The sequence below is a fragment of the Triturus cristatus genome, chromosome 2_2 (assembly GCF_964204655.1).
Source record: "Triturus cristatus chromosome 2_2, aTriCri1.1, whole genome shotgun sequence".
NCBI classification, from domain to species: Eukaryota; Metazoa; Chordata; class Amphibia; order Caudata; family Salamandridae; genus Triturus; species Triturus cristatus.
In genome coordinates, this window is record NC_140582.1 from 1,255,450,861 (window position 1) to 1,255,468,192 (window position 17,332).

Here is a 17,332-nt window from a genome sequence, read left to right on the forward strand (position 1 = left end):
CCCTCCTCCAACGCAGGCTCCTGCCTGCACCTCATCCCTGGTGGTCCAGTGGGAGAGCCTTGCTCTTCTGCTGGTCCGCTGGGGTCTGTCTTGCTGCCCTGTGAAGGTAGGTGTTCAAGGCCCTCCTCCAACGCAGGCTCTTGCCTGCACCTCATCCCTGGTGGTCCAGTGGGAGAGCCTTGCTCTTCTGCTGGTCCGCTGGGGTCTGTCTTGCTGCCCTGTGAAGGTAGGTGTTCGAAGCCCTCCTCCAACGCAGGCTCCTGCCTGCACCTCATCCCTGGTGGTCCAGTGGGAGAGCCTTGCCCTTCTGCTGGTCCGCTGGGGTCTGTCTTGCTGCCCTGTGAAGGTAGGTGTTCGAGGCCCTCCTCCCCCTGCAGGCTCCTGCCTGCGCCTCATCCCTGGTGGTCCAGTGGGAGAGCCTTGCTCTTCTGCTGGTCCGCTGGGGTCTCTCTTGCTGCCCTGTAAAGGTAGGTGTTCGAGGCCCTCCTCCCCCTGCAGGCTCCTGCCTGCGCCTCATCCCTGGTGGTCTAGTAGAAGAGCCCTGCTCTTCTGCTGGTCCGCTGGGGTCTCTCTTGCTGCCATGTAAAGGTAGGTGTTCAAGGCCCTCCTCCACCCGCAGGCTCCGGCCTGCGCCTCATCCCTGGTGGTCCAGTAGAAGAGCCCTGCTCTTCTGCTGGTCCGCTGGGGTCTGTCTTGCTGCCCTGTAAGGTAGGTGTTTGAGGCCCTCCTCCACCGGCAGGCTCCTGCCTGCGCCTCATCCCTGGTGGTCCAATGGGAGAACCTTGCTCTTCTGCTGGTCCGCTGGGGTCTCTCTTGCTGCCCTGTGAAGGTAGGTGTTTGAGGCCCTCCTCCCCCTGCAGGCGCCTGCCTACGCCTCATCCCTGGTGGTCCAGTAGAAGAGCCTGCTCTTTTGCTGGTCCGCTGGGGTCTGTCTTGCTGCCATGTGAAGGTAGATGTTCAAGGCCCTCCTCCCCCTGCAGGCTCCTGCCTGCGCCTCATCCCTGGTGGTCCAGTGGGAGAGCCTTGCTCTTCTGCTGGTCCGCTGGGGTCTGTCTTGCTGCCCTGTGAACGTAGGTGTTCGAGGCCCTCATCCACCCACGGGCGCCTGCCTGCGCCTCATCCCTGGTGGTCCAGTGGGAGAGCCTTGCTCTTCTGCTGGTCCGCTGGGGTCTGTCTTGCTGCCCTGTGAACGTAGGTGTTCGAGGCCCTCCTCCCCCTGCAGGCTCCTGCCTGCGCCTCATCCCTGGTGGTCCAGTGGGAGAGCCCTGCTCTTCTTCTGGTCCGCTGGGGTCTCTCTTGCTGCCCTGTGAAGGTAGGTGTTCGAGGCCCTCCTCCACCCGCAGGCTCCTCCTGCCTGCGCCTCATCCCTGGTGGTCCAGTGGGAGAGCCTTGCTCTTCTGCTGCTCCACTTCTGTCTGTCTGCCTCTGTGTGCCTGTTTTTCTGTTGTAGTGTATTTTCCTGTGTCATTGCCTCTTTCTTACTGCTTTTTCACTGTCTTACTTATTTTGTCTCACTGTTATTTCTGTGCCTGTATTTGCTTTTGTCTGCCCTCCGTTTTTGTGTGCCCTTGCCTGTTGTTTTTCCCTCTGCTGCCCCCCCGCGGCCCCTCCCCCCTGTCATTCTCGCGCCCGCCTGCCAGCTGTGCTTCCCTCCTTGCCCTATTTATTGCTGGCCGCTGCTCGGGCGTGTCGCTGGCGCGTTGAAGGCCCGCCAAAGACTCGCACTCGACCCCGGAACGGAGCAACAAGTGCCAGCAGGCCACGCCAAGCACCACCCACGGACAATTCTCTTGCTGTCATTGCCGCCATACCTTTACCACCGCTCACACCCCCACGGCCACACCCCCCACACCGAACGCCAACACCACAGAAGCCCTGAAGTGCATCCTCCTCAATGTATGCTCCCTACACAGACACGCTGTAGAGATCTGGGACCACCTCGACACCCTCTCATCAGACGTCGTCTTCTTCACCGAAACTTGGACAAACGCTGCTTCCGCTCCCAATATCGCCACCGCCATCCCTGACGGATACAAGATCCAGAGGAAGGACCGACCCAACCACCCAGGAGGAGGAATCGCCATTGCACACAAGAGTTCCCTCTGACTCTCCACCTCCAGCATGAGCGACCCCTCTCCACCACCGAACACCTGCACTTCCAGATCCAGACCAGCCCTAGAACCACACTTCGTGGCACCCTCACCTACAGACCCCCTGGTCCGTGCGCCCTGTTCACCACCACCATAGCTGGCCTCATCACCCCCCACACCATCACCTCCATGTACTACATACTCATTGGAGACCTGAACTTCCACCTCGACAACCCCAGCGACCCCAACTCCGCCACCCTCCTGGACAACCTCGCCAACATTGGATTGAAACAGCTCGTCATTACACCTACTCACAAGGCAGGGCACACCCTGGACCCCATCTCCGCAGGAGGAAACAACATCCACTTCAGCCACACCACGCAACCCCCATGGACGGACCACCCTCATACACTGCCACATCGAAGAACCCACACCGCTCAAACCTGCACCTCGTTCTCCACGAAGGAGCTGTGGCAAATTCACCGAGAAGCAGCTCAACTCCACTCTCAACCGAGCCCCCCCCCCCACCCCGACAGATGCCAACCTAGAAGCCAAGGAACTCCACAAATGGATCTCCAACTGCGCATATGAGCTTGCACCCCTATGTAACCCCGACATACAGTGCCCCAGGAAGGCCACATGGTTCACCGCCAGTCTCCAAGAATCCAGACACACCTGCAGATGCCTGAAGAAGAACTGGAGAAACAGCAAAATGCCTGAAGATCGCACCACCTACACAAACGCCACCAACGCATCAGATCCACCAAAAAGGAACTTCATCCAGAACAAGATCCTCGCCAACTCCAGCAACTCCAAGGAACTCTTCAGCATCATGCAGGAATTCACAAAACCCCCCAGCGAAACCAAGGACATCACCCCCTCCCAGGATCGGTGCAACAAGCTCGGCTCCTACTTCAATATGAAGATCAAGGGCCTCAACAACAATTTCAACAACCAGACACCTAACTCCGAAACCACATCCTCCTCCAGCAACGCCAGCCAGCCTATCATCTCCTCCTGGACCCCAGTCACCACCGAAGACACCACCTCAACCATGAAAGGCATCCACTCAGGAGCCCCCACGGAACCCTGTCCACCGCACATCTTCCACAGAGCCGCCACCACCATCGCTCCAGAACTATGTCACTCACTCAACACCACCTTCAAGACCAGCATCTATCCTGACAACTGGAAAGGCGCAGAAGTCAGACCACTGCTCAAGAAACCCTCAGCAGATCCCACGGACCTCAAGAACTACCGACCCATCTCCCCCCTCCCATACACAGCCAAAGTAACTGAGAAGACCGTCAATGCCCAGCTGACAAGATTCATTGAAGAAAACTCCATCCTCGACCCCTCCCAATCCGGATTCCGCAGGAACCACAGCACTGAAACCAATCTACTTGCCGCCACAGACGACATCCGCACCCTCCTCGACCAAGCACACCCCATGGCCCTGATCCTACTCGACCTCTCTGCAGCGTTCGACCCCGTCTCCCACCGCACAACCACTGCCAGACTCCGCGAGTCCCTTTCATGCAACGCAGAGCAGCAAGTTGCCTTGCTGCACTGCTGCCCTGCTTTGTAGGGAAGGTTAGTATATCTGGCACATTTCTGCTCTGTCCCTTTCACGCAACGCAGCTCAGCGCAGCGCAGCGCAGCAAGTTGCCTTGCTGCACTGCTGCCCTGCTTTGTAGGGGAGGTTAGTAAATCTGGCCTCTCAGCTCCCCTCGTCATTCCTCTCCACAATCACTTGCAAGAGCTCACACTGATGATCAGACCAGGCTTCTCCTCATTTGGTCTCACAAAGAAAGTGGAGTGAGTGCTTGGAAGGGTTCCTTGAGAGCGCAAGGCTCGTCCAATTAGCCAACAATCACCAATCACCAATAACCACTGCACCAACGCTGATAAAGCGCTTCAACACCTCATCAGGGGTTTTAGGCACTATATTAATGCAGTTATCTTACATATTGGACATGCCGAGCTCTATAGCTGAACACTTACGGTAGTCGTGCATCTGCTCTGCTGGGATGGCGTATCCGGAAACGAGCCCCTCCTTGGGCATCTCCTCGATCGTATGTATGTCTTCCACGTGCTTCATGAAGCAGTCAAAGCTGCAAGACAGGAGACAGGAAATCAGTGACTCCTCCTAGAGCAGCAGCGCCAAGAGCCTCGGGTGGCTAGTAGGCGCTATACACAGGCTGTCGGTCAATGACACAACTACAGTTCTGGGCTTCGGCCTCATCACACCATCCTGTAGTGGAACAAGTGCAGAATAGGCCTGTAGCTTTGCCCCCTCGAGTGACTAGGCCAGTACTGGACTGAGCATTGTCTCTCCACCCCCTGTGGTCACCTGTACAATGAGCTCCAGCCATGTCAGCCCGCCCCCACTGGGGCCAGTACAGTTCTGGGATTGGGCCTTGTCACACCATCCTGTAGTGGGACAAGTACAGAACAGGCCTCCAGCCATGTCCCCCTTTGAGTGACTTTGAGTACTGGACCATGCATTGTCTCTCCACCCCCTAGGGTGCCAGCAAAAGAATGAGCTCCTGCCATGTCAGCCTCCCCCGAGTGACCAGTCCAGTTCTGGACCATGCATTGTCTCTCCACCCCCTAGGGTGCCACTAAAAGAATGAGCTCCTGCCATGTCAGCCTCCCCCGAGTGACCAGTCCAGTTCTGGACCATGCATTGTCTCTCCACCCCCTAGGGTGCCAGCAAAAGAATGAGCTCCTGCCATGTCAGCCTCCCCCGAGTGACCAGTCCAGTTCTGGACCATGCATTGTCTCTCCACCCACTAGGGTGCTGTTGGACTTGGCCCTTCTGGCAGGTTCACCCCTGAACTTTTTGCCTGTTATTGGTGACTTGGTGTGGTGATTTATTTGGTTTCTGCGCACTTTCCCTGTGTCCCAGGGTAAAGTGCGTGCGCGCTGAGTGCATGTGGTGAGATAGGCCTGCCCTCCCATAGGAATGCATGGGGAATGTATGTGTCCCTAGTAGTTCCTGATGCGTGGGGTGTGCAGGCCCGAGTTTGGTATGTGCGGACTCGTGGGATTGAATGCTGCGCGATGATGTGTGCGGCGTGCATGTACCTAGTGTAGAAGTGCCACTTCTAGAAGTGGGCACTTCTGTGTGCAGTGTGTCTGGCGTGTGATTGGCTGGAGCTGGCTGGTGAGCCTGGCTCCAGGAGTCTGGTTGGGTCTGCCCCAGTGGTGAGTGTGAGATTAGCATGCTGATGGCTGGGGAGGAGTGCACCTTGGACCTGAATAGGGCAGGGTTTTCCCCACACACTGCTGGGTCCGCCCCCTGTGGTGCGACTGACGACCTTAGCCCTGCCAGTGAATAGAGTGAGGGGCTGAGCACATCAAGGGTGCTCCCCAACCAGCTGCGACTGGTTTTCCCCCTCACCCTGAACCCAGAACAAAGGGATTTGGTGTATAAAAAGGGGCTGTGTCCCCTTACAAAATGTTCTTGTTCTGCACTTGAATCTACCAGGGGCGTGCTGCTGCTGGGGCCCAGGGGAAGGCTTGCCTCCCTGGGCCCTGCCCAGCCCCTGGATGCCCTGGACGCTGGAGGACTTCTGGGACCATTCTTTTTGCCATTGCCCCTTACTTTCTAATGGCCTCTTTGCTGGGAGCTTTGCTGCTCCATTTCTTTAAGCCAGGACATCTGGGACCGTTTTCTCCCCTTTGACTTTACAGAGAATTCATGCAGCCGTTTCTGCGCACTAGGAGCGCTTTAACTTACTTTCCCCCCAAAGGAGGAGAGCCTGGGGGCTGCGCAGCGCTGTGCTGCCACCCTGGGTGAGGGAATCCCCATCGTGAGGATTCCCCCCATGATGCCTTAATTGCGGGTGCCACCCCGCTTATGTTTATATTAATTCGGGTGCCCACCCCGCTTATGTCTTTGATTTGCGGGTGCCACCCCGCTTCTGTTATTTAGGTTGGCGGGTGCCCACCCCGCAGTGTAGTGCCTGTGATGGCGGGAGCCTACCCCGCTTTGTTCTGATGTTGGGCGGAGCTACGGGGCCGCGTTGTGGTTGTAGTTTATAGCGGGTGTGTTTTTATCTAATGTGTTGTGTATAATACAAAGGCTATTTTTATAGAATACCTTGTGTGGAGTTTCCTTTGTGGTGGGCCTTGGGTGTTGTTGCTGGGTGCGCGCGCAAACGCTTTACACATCGCCTCAGGGATAAGCCTGTCTGCTCGTGCCAAGCTACCAAGGGGGTGAGCAGGGGTTATCTTTGGCGTGTAACTTCCTTGCCCTGACTAGAGTGGTGGTTTCTGCCTGACTTTGGCGCAAGCCTTAGCCAACCAGAAATCCCATTTCTAACAGGTGCCACTAAAAGAATGAGCTCCTGCCATGTCAGCCTCCCCCGAGTGACCAGTCTCCACCCCCTAAGCGAGCAGTACAATGAGCTCCAGCCATGTCCCCCACCCACACCCAGTGGGACCAGTACAGTACTGGACTCAGCCTTGTCCTTTCACCCCGCAGGTGGGCTAGTACAGTGCTGAGCTACCGTGATGCCCCTCTTGACCCCAGGTGGACCACTGCAGTTCTAGTCTCGGCCTTGCCCCTCCATTCGGTAGTGCGAACAATACAGAGGATTTTGTTAGAGCACTAAAGGAGAGGGTGATGGTAGGAAGCTGATGTCAGCCTCCTGGAGATGTCGGCCTCCAGGAGATGTCACCCTCCTGGAGATGTCAGCCTGCTGGAGATGTCGGCTTCCTGCAGGTGTCGGCCTCCTGGAGATGTGGGCCTCCTGGAGATGGCAGCCTCCTGGAGATGTCGGCCTCCTGGAGATATTGGCCTCCTGGAGATGTCGGCCTCCTGGAGATATTGGCCTCCTGGAGATGTCGGCCTCCTGGAGATGGCAGCCTCCTGGAGATGTCGGCCTCCTGGAGATATTGGCCTCCTGGAGATGTCGGCCTCCTGGAGATATTGGCCTCCTGGAGATGTCGGCCTCCTGGAGATGGCAGCCTCCTGGAGATGTCGGCCTCCTGGAGATATTGGCCTCCTGGAGATGTCGGCCTCCTGGAGATGTCAGCCTCCTTGAGATGTCAGCCTGCTGGAGATGTCAGCCTGCTGGAGATGTCGGCTTCCTGCAGGTGTCGGCCTCCTGCAGATGTCAGCCTCCTTGAGATGTCAGCCTGCTGGAGATGTCAGCCTGCTGGAGATGTCGGCTTCCTGCAGGTGTCGGCCTCCTGCAGATGTCAGCCTGCTGGAGATGTCGGCTTCCTGCAGGTGTCAGCCTCCTGCAGATGTCAGCCTCCTGGAGATGTTGGCCTTCTGGAGATGGCAGCCTCCTGGAGATGTCGGCCTCCTGGAGATGTCGGCCTCCTGGAGATGTCAGCCTCCTGGAAATGTCGCCCTCCTAGAGATGTCAGCCTCCTGGAGATGTCGGCCTCCTAGAGATGTCAGCCTCCTGCAGATGTCAGCCTCCTTGAGATGTCAGCCTCCTGGAAATGTCAGCCTCCTGGAGATGTTGGCCTCCTGGAGATATCGGCCTCCTGGAGATGACGGCCTCCTGCAGATGTCGGCCTCCAGGAGATGTCAGCCTCCTGGCGATGTCACCCTCCTGGAGATTTCAACCTCCTGGAAATGTTGGCCTCCCAGAGATGTCGGCCTCCTGGAGATGTCAGCCTCCTGGAGATGTTGGCCTCCTGGAGATGTTGGCCTCTTGGAGATGTCAGCCTCCTGGAGATGTTGGCCTCCTGGAGATGTCAGCCTCTTGGAGATGTCAGCCTCCTGGAGATGTTGGCCTCCTAGAGCTGTCAGCCTCCTGGAGATGTAGGCCTCCTATAGATGTCGGCCTCCTATAGATGTAGGCCTCCTATAGATGTCGGCCTCCTAGGGCTGTCGGCCTCCTGGAGATGTAGACCTCCTAGGGATGTCAGCCTCCTAGAGCTGTCGGCCTCCTAGAGATGTCGGCCTCTTGGAGATGTCGGCCTCCTGGAGATGTTGGCCTCCTAGAGCTGTCGGCCTCCTGGAGATGTAGGCCTCCTATAGATGTAGGCCTCCTATAGATGTCGGCCTCCTAGAGCTATCGGCCTCCTAGAGCTGTCGGCCTCCTAGAGATGTCGGCCTCCTGGAGATGTTGGCCTCCTGCAGATGTCAGCCTCATGGGGATGTTGGCCTCCTGGATAGTTGAATTGGATCCATAGCCCTTAGCTGGCAGCAGAGTGGCCGAGGCACTCGTGCCAAGTGAATGCTTATTGTCCTTTGTGTACAGAGACCTTCAAAGAGGGCCATAAGTGCTAGAAAGATAGTGGAGGCGCCTACATAACTCCACTGCTAAAACTAGGTACAAGGTGACAAAAAAAATACCACAGACAGGTTAAAATTACCAAAAAGTCTGCTTTGAAGGTAGAATTGCAAAGACTGGAAACAGATCCGGAGAAGTTTTTAAAATGGTGCAAAGCTTTTGGACCCCAGAGCTAGCTCCAGGCGTCAAGGAGCCTACGAGGGAGTGGTGTGAACAGGAGGCACACTGTTTCCAGGATGTGATCATTAATATCCAGGCTAGTCACCTCCCTAGTACGGAGTCGGAGAAGACTTTGTCGGGAAAAACATGCTCTGCCTTAGGACATTACCCCACTGCTACTCTTTCTAGGTTTGATCGCATTCCCCTGGAAGGCTCTATGTCAGCTCTATGTGGCCGAAAGTCCAGCTCTCCATCGGACCCTTGCTCCCCGAATATGCTGCCACTAGCAGCAAATATCATCAATCCATTGGCCAATAAACTCATAAATGCATCTCTGTCTGTTAAGAAAACCCCAGCAGACCCAGGCGATTTAGACAACTATCGACCCATTTTGTTGCTCCCAGCTCTACTGGAGAAGCCGTTCACCATCAGCTCTCCCAGTACCTGGAAAGCAATGCTCTCTTACACCGAGCCAGTCTGGATTTGTCCCAGTTATAGTACAGAGACGACACTAGTGGAGGAGACAGACTGCATTAGGGCTACACTAAATGTCAGGGCCAGGGCGGTCCTGATTATGTCAGATCTCTTGGTGGCCTTCGACGTGATACCTCATACCACACTCTTAGCCCAGCTTGAATCCATCGGAACTGGGAGTCCTGCACGGGGATGGCTGGCTTCATTCCTTGAGGGGGAGGTCAAGAGGTTTGGATTCCTCCCCTCTCGTCTGGGTCATGTGAGTTGCAAGTGGAAGTGCCACTCCGGAGGTATTTTTACGGCAATTATCTGCTACCGTCCTCCAGGGACTTTCACCTCCCAACAACAGCAAGCGCTACTCACCACCTTTACGAACATGGCATCCTCTCACAATAAACTAATCATCCTAGGGGACTTCAACCTCTGGCCAAACGGTAGTCTAGACACTGGTCTAGAAAACCTCCTGCTCTCTTGCGAAAGCGTGGGACTCTACCAACTGGTTAAGCAACCTACCCACTCAGCAGGTCATCGACTTGACCTCATCTTTTCCAGTTCTGAACTAATACATCTGAACGACATTCTGCTCATGAGCTGGACAGATCACGCTCTTATTTAATTCTACATTACCAGCACAAAAACTAGAACGCCGAATCATAGCGCCCTACCAGAATTTATGTACAGAGACTGGAAAGCTCTGGAAAAACTGAGTTCTACCACCGCCGTTTTTAACGTGGAAGACAGCTTCTTCCCTATCAACTCGGTTGAAGACAACTACAGAGCCTTCTGCACGAGGATATTATCCACTACGGACTCTATAGCTCCATTAAAAAGATGCAAACCTAAAGGCAGAGCATCTGCCCCATAGTATAATGACTCCCTGAAAACCCTCAAATTAGCCTGTAAACAGGCTGAGAGGAAGTGGAGACAAGGCTATTGCGACACAAACAAAATTATCTGGAAAAACAAGCTCCTGGAATATAAATCTGCCATCGCTGACAGCAAATCCACCTACTACTGCTCCACCATAGTCAATGCCGCAAATAGCTCCAAAAGCATCTTCCAGATCCTCGACAACCTCATCGACCCCGACTGTGCCAAAAAAAACATCCCCCCCACACAGACCCTCTGTGATAATCTCGCACAGTTCTTTAAGGACAAAATTGAGACCATCATCCACAATCTTGCCATTCCCCCTTCGCAAGATAATCTCAACTCCCCCGGGGCAGCCACGACTTACCTCGATCCGTTGAGCCCAGGACTCCTACCCAGGGAATGTCTGCAGACTCTCCCCCTATCTCGGAAGCAGACTTCGAGAGAATGGCACACGGAATCACCTCTGGGTCCCCCCTCGACCCGTTGCCACCAAAAATATGGAAAGCGTGTGGAACTGAACTCTTCCGCACCCTCCGTAGGATCTGCAACCAATCCCTGTGTTGTGGATTTGTCCCTACCCCCTGGAAGCAAGCACTCATCACCCCGCTGCTAAAGAAACCCTCATTGAACCCCGAGTGTCTATCTAACTTTCGGCCTATATCGCTCCTACCCTTTCCGGCGAAAGTTGTGGAACGCTGGGTTAGCTCCTGTCTATCGACACATCTAGAGCAGAATCACATTCTGGACGACTTCCAATTCGGATTTCGCCCAGCCTATGGTACCGAAACGGCTGTGCTTACAGCCATGGAAGAACTTCGTATGCGTGCAGACAGGGGCCACGCAGTGGCCTTGATCTTATTGGACCTGTCTGCCGCATTCGATACGGTCAACCATGTAATTCTGCTAAAGAGGCTCAGAGAGGCAGGGGTCGACGGCACCGCCTTTCTCTGGTTCCACTCATACCTGCGAGATAGGAAACAGGCGGTGTCCCTCCCCCCTTTTCAATCCGCCTTTTCCCCAGTACCTCACGGGGTGCCCCAGGGTTCGTCCATCAGCCCGATCCTTTTTAACGTTTATCTGAAACCACTAATCACCCTGATTAAATCCCACAGACTGAAAACTATAAACTACGCGGACGACATCCAGCTTATCCTCTCCTGGGAGGGGGAAGACTCAATTCCCATGGAATCGTTCCACGACTGCTTAAGAGACACAGCCGGCTGGCTGCACAATAATTCCCTGCAATTCAATTCCTTCAAGACCGAGGTACTGTTCTGCACTGGGAGCCGGATTCCTCGCCTATTCCCCACGGAATTCTGGCCCCCGGAAACCCAAGAAAAACCACAGCCGGTCACTAGTGTCCGCAATCTGGGTGTTATGCTAAACAACAAACTCAGCATGGAAACGCAGGTAACCAAAACAGTCTCCACCTGCTCGGCCCTACTGCGTTCTTTACGCAAAATCATGCCACTACTCCCCGAACAGGCTCGAGCACTAATAGTCGGGTGCACTATTCTTAGTCGCCTTGACTATTGCAATGCACTTCTGCTCGAGTCCCTAGCTGTGCTACTGGACAGACTCCAAAGAGTCCAGTCGGCCGCAGCCAAACTAGCCCTCGGATGGACCAGGAGATCCTCGGCCACAGCAGCCTTAGCCGAGTTACACTGGCTCCCTTTGAAGCAGCGAATAGCCTTTAAAGCACTCTGCCTTGTCTTCAAAGCACTACACGGAACTGGCCCCAGATCCCTACAAAAAATGTTTTCCTGGTACACCCCCACCAGAACTCTCCGATCCGCCTCAGCCTGCCTTGTGAGGGTACCCAGATTCAACAAGGTAAGGACTGGGGGAAGATCCTTCAGAGTGGCCGCCGCTAAACTCTGGAATAGTTTGCCGGTCGACATCCGCCAAATGTCACAACTCCTTCCATTCAGAAAGCGGATTAAAACTTGGCTCTTCCCCTAAATCCCTCACAACCCCTCCCCAGTCTCCCGTCTCTTTTCATCTTAGGAGTAATCTCTCAGCGCCAGGATACCTGCCAGGTGACAGTTGCGCTATATAAATGTTTTAAATAAAAATACAATAAAAAAGTGCCTCAGGGCTCAACTTTGAGCCTTACCTCATTCAAGATCTATCTTACACCCCTCGTTCTACTCGCCGAGGCTCTGGGAGCACAAATCATTTCCTATGCTGATGACACCCAGTTATTGTTCTCCTGGGGCAGGGATGAAGTGTGTGAGATGGTGGCCTGATATATGCTGTCCACTAGTTCTAGTGGGCACCTTGTACCAGTCCAAACAACCCCTTATGGTGATTGGTTAAAGACAACCTTTATTGAAAGCTATCCTAGTGGTAGCTGTGGAGAGCAGCCTTCAGGCTAAGTCTTGAAGGAATGTAAAGCAGCTTGTTTTACCAGTCTATAATCTCTTGAATGATCAAATGAAAAGACAACCACACCAGGTATATATTTAAAATATATGTATTGAGGTTAAACACACCCCTCTAAGTACTTAAGTTACAAGATAGCAATCATCAGTAATAGCACAAATACACGTTTGGGCCCTAGGGGCATACCAAACCATATACCAAAAAAGTGGTATAAGAACCACGACTGGAATAGACACTAGGCCTAGAGCCTCTAGAATCCCTGGGACCCCAAGGACCCACCCAAGGTAGTGACACAGGGGACCCACGGGGACTGTATGCAGTGTGTAAACACAACCGAGGGTTCCCGTTATCTTCTATTGGCAATGTCGCGATTGGAAATTTAAAGGTTAGGGACACTTCTAATCGAGTCAGGACTAAAACCTTTTGGACTTGAAACGTTCTAGGGCTAGCACCCACAACAGCACTGGAGTACTCGAGTTACCTCACCCAGGGAAGCCGGGTGCATATGTTTTTTTTAGGTGTCGGGTCGCGTCGTCGATTTCAATGGGAGCCTACAAAAAACTGCTGCTGCCTTGAAGAGGAGAAGTGTCCGGAGAGATCCAAGCCTGGATCTGGGATGGAAGGAACCTGAAAGCAGAGGGGACAGAGTCTGGGTCACTTGCAAGTGACCTAGGGCAGGATGGACCAATGCCCACAGATGTCGGGGGCTTCAGGTGAGTTGATTGGTGTCTTGACTCTTCAGCCACGAGGTCCAGGAGGCGTTGACGAAGTCCACGAGCCGGATTCGAGCTGTCCCACAAAGTCTGTTGAGTGCTGCGGTGTCGGCGACCAGAATGGATCCTACAAGCGTTGGCAAAGGCAAGTCACTGGAATTCAGAGAAAGGTCTGCAGTGCAGACCAGCAAGGTCTATGGGACTCACCCAGCTAAGGTTAGTCAGGGCACGTCTGGAGCAACCAGGAAAGCCCAATCAGAAAAGGAGTTGCCTTCATGGGGACCTGCTAGCCAACGGGCTAGTGATCGCGAAGGAGCCTCGAGCGGTCTCACTGGAAGCTGGCCCACGGGTCACTCGTGGAGTGGAGGCCAACAATCTTTGGTGCAGGAGGTGCTCAAGGCTGGGGCTACTCAGAGCCCAAAGCACAACTTCAAGGAGGACCAGGAAAATAGTGTTGCTGCTAAAGTTCAGGGTGTCCAGGGGTCACGGTTCCACGTCACCCACGATAACCACGGGCCTCAGCTTTGTTGTGGAATCAGGGTAGCCTCGGGGAAGTCTGGAAGTCCATGTCTGGTGATGCAAAGACTTCAGCGTCCGGCGGGAGCTTCAGTGATGCAGACAGGTCAGTTGCTTCTTTGGTGCCTGCCAAGCAGGGGAGTCACTCCTTGACCCCAAGGGTGATCTCTTCAGTCTTCTAGTCAGGATAGAACGTCGAAGGTCCAGGATGTATGTTGCAGATTTCTGTCCAGGGTAATCTAAAGTCCTAGGGACTGGATTCCTATACTTATAGTAAGTTTAGGGGATGGACTAGCTCTAAGGCCCCACCTATGGGTGGGCCAGGAAAGAGGGGTGGTTACACCCATTTCCTTTGTCCAGTTTCGCGCCAGAGCAGGGGCAGGTAGCTCCTGCAACCGGTTTGAACTGGGCTATGCACAGGGACAGCAAACGTGCCCCCAGTGCAGGACTTCAAAACACCAGAGAGTGCTCCCGCCCAGCCCCAATACACATCAGCCTGTCTGGGGAGGTGGTCACACCTCCCTTCGACAGGAAACCTATTGTCCAGGCCTCCCCTGCCGGAGTTTCGTTCAGCAGCAGGAGGCCAGACCCGTGTCTGTGGCAGAGGCATCCATTTTGTGATGCTAGGGCTCAGGAAAGTCCTACCGGGTTTAGCCAGTGTGAACATATCTCTCCCTCTAGAAGGGTGGAATGCTACCCCTGCCGCCAGGGCTTGTGGGGGCTTGTATTCCAAAGCGTTTGACACCAAACATGACATGTTTGGATGCAGCCATTCCAAAGTTAGCATTTACCGCGAGGTTATAATGCACTTAAGAGTATATGGTATGGCTGTATCACAGAACAGCCATAAGGAAGTATTTCCGAAAGCTGCAGATGGGCTAAGCTCATGCTTGGGCACCCTCTCACATAAAACCAAGCACTCTGCCTTCAGGATTGTCAAGGGCTGCCATAGGAGTGGCTTATAGGTTTAATATGTGTCTGTATATCGGTGTGGATATAGGTAGCCTATACCACTGTAAGGGGTGCAAGCACACCCGTACCCAGGCTGCAGTAGCAGACCTGTGGTGCCATTTTGGAGTGCTTCCCAGGGGTGGCATAATACATGCTTCAGCCCCTGGTAGGCCTCTGAGGTACCTATGCCCTAGGTACATAGTAAACCATATACTAGGGGCTTATAAGGCACTCCAGAATCCAATTAGATATGTACCTAATGTACATGGAAACCATTTTAGATAGGAAGCAGCTAGGCTGTGGTCCTGATTAGCAGGGCCACAGCCAGACTAAGGTCGAAAAACAGTGAAACACCAGCAAAAAGTGGAGGTACCCATGTGAAGCAGATCCTACTCTCCTACACAGTGTTCCCAGACGAAAAGATCAGAGCTTGCCTGACTGCAGTATTTCAGTGGCTGACTTACCACCAGCTCAAATGCAGTGCAGAAAATACTGATAACATTTTCTTTGGTGTTCAGGCCGTAGAGACTTGGCAGTCCTTTTGGCTGGCTGTTGCCCATCCTCCAGGACGTAAGGCTAGCTCAGTAAAGAATCTAGGCAATACATTTGATGACCGTCTCTTCTTTGTACCTCGGGTCAATGTGGTGGCGGGGAACTTCCTGGACTGTAAACAAGCATCCTGGGACCGGTTTCAGGGCATCACCCTTCATCAGCCAGGCTAGCTTGAATCCATTGGGGTAGTGAGCAAGGGACCCACGTCTGGGCATATCCTTGCCACTCAGGTTGACATATGGAAGTGGGAAGGGTGTTGAAGGGTGACATACCCCGAAACCGGTCCCAGGATGCTTGTTTCCAGTCCAGGGACGACCTGGCTTGGCAGTTTGTTCTGGAATGTTCCCATGAGGCACAGGGTCAAGACTGATTTGCATATGGATGGGTGCACACTGGGGTGGCGTAGTGGGCAAAAGAATGATGGATTTAACCTAGATCTCTTGACTGGCGGAGAATGTTTGAATCATTCAACATCATTTGTTGCAGTTACACCTTTTGCCCTAAGAGGGATGGGTATGCCCAGACGTGGGTCCCTTGCTCACTGTGACACTGGAATCAAGCTAACCTGGCTGATGAAGGGTGACAAACCCCAAAACCGGTCCCAGGATGCTTGTTTCTGGTCCAGGAAGGTCCTGGCTTGGCAGTTCGGTCTGGACTCTTCCCATGAGGAACAGGGTCAAGCCAGATTTGCATATAGCTGGTTCCAAACTGGGGTGGCGAAGTGGGCAAAAGAACAATGGATTAAACCCAGATCTCTTGACTGGGGGAGAATGAATCATTCAGCATTCAGTCCATCATTTGTTGCAGTTACATTACATTCTACCTGCGTCAGGTATAATGTATACAGGGTGGGCATTCCCCCGCAAAAAGCCTTGTAGAAGTGGCGCAGTTCCACCTATCGGATGTCACGGCGCCACTTCTAGGACGCCACTACGTCAAAATCTTACACCTGCCTCACAGCAGGCGTAAGACTGATGCACATACGTTAAACATGGCACTTGCCCGTGTGTAATGACTACGGGTCCCTGTTTTCCATTTTTAGGGATTTTTACAGATAAATACAGACAGAAAACAATGTGTTTTCTGTCTGCATTTATTTTTAAAAGTGAATAAATACAGAAAATTGAGATTTTTTTAAGTGAATCGCCGTGCTGTATTTCATGAAATGTAGCCTAACAGCTGAGCAGAGAGACAGCGTGGGAAATTGAAAAACAGGATGAAACGTCTTTAAATAATGACATATGTCAACATACATTTGTGGTATAATGCTAATATTTAGGGGATGTGTTGTTACGTAATATTTGGCTGCTTAAAATAGCTAAATCATGACAGACATCAAAGTGTGAGTGAGCGTCCCATCAGGTAAATAAATATGGAACTGTACAGTTTTACAACTTCATTTATACACAAAACACAGAATAAATATGGATAAATACAGAGAAAATGGGCAAAAAATAAATACGGATAAATACTGTCAGAAATGTTAAAAAAATAAATACCATAAAACCTGGAGCCCTAGTAATAACCCATTGCGGGAGTTGCGTCACTTTTGCGACACACTCCAGCAAAGCGTCATTACTGCGCCTACAGATGCGTTAGAAATACTGACGTATCTGTAACTCCTTGCGTCATGGAGCGCCATATATTTAATATTTGGCATCCATCATGTGGGCACAGTGAAATCTGTCGCATTGCTGTTTTGTTGCAGTGATGCCACAGTTTTCATAAATTAGGCCCTAAATGCCTCCGTTCAGAGAACACTTTTTTGGCCGAAATCCCGTAGATCTAGTGCCCCAGAGCTGGAGGGAGGTCCTGTTCTGGTTTTAGGACCATCAGCATGGGACAGATTACCCCTGGAGATGCGGCCATGTCAGCCACTGGCAAGGTTTGGAAGAAATTGGAAACGCGGCTCTTCGATCAGGATTAAAGTTGGGACCTTTTTCAGTCAGTTAACTTCGAAGGTGCAGAGCGCCGGGACACTCAGACATTATTATTATTATTATGGAAATTTGTAAAGCGCATGGTTACGCACCCCGGCGTGTCCCCGCGCACATTACTGGGAGAAACGAGGCACCGCTACTGCTTCTGGGATCAGTCTTAATGCCATGGGTATTTGGCCATTTCGCGCCGGGATACTCGTGAGTAGCCGAGCGCGCTACAAGTGGAATATAACATAACATAACATTACCGATGAGCATTATTTCAATGGCACGGGGTCGGACTAGAACCAAACCGCACAAACAATATCTACCCTGCAGAACACTGTGTTCTGCCCCCAGGTTGTGTGACCAACATGTGCCACCCTCAGGGTATGAGAACATTGGCTCATATGCACAACAGAAGTACACCACCAGAA

At 53.1% G+C, this 17,332-nt stretch overlaps 1 protein-coding gene across 3 annotated transcripts in view; it reads right to left on the reverse strand.

Moving 5' to 3' along the window:
* Window positions 1-17,332, reverse strand: part of LOC146863541 (coagulation factor XI-like) — a 381,607-nt gene that overhangs the window by 100,963 nt on the left and 263,312 nt on the right. For all 3 annotated transcript variants that reach the window (XM_085643002.1, XM_085643001.1, XM_085643003.1), the window contains one exon: window positions 4,095-4,204. In XM_085643002.1, the coding sequence (XP_085499128.1) occupies window positions 4,095-4,204 (110 nt within the window). The remainder of the gene's footprint in view (window positions 1-4,094; window positions 4,205-17,332) is intronic.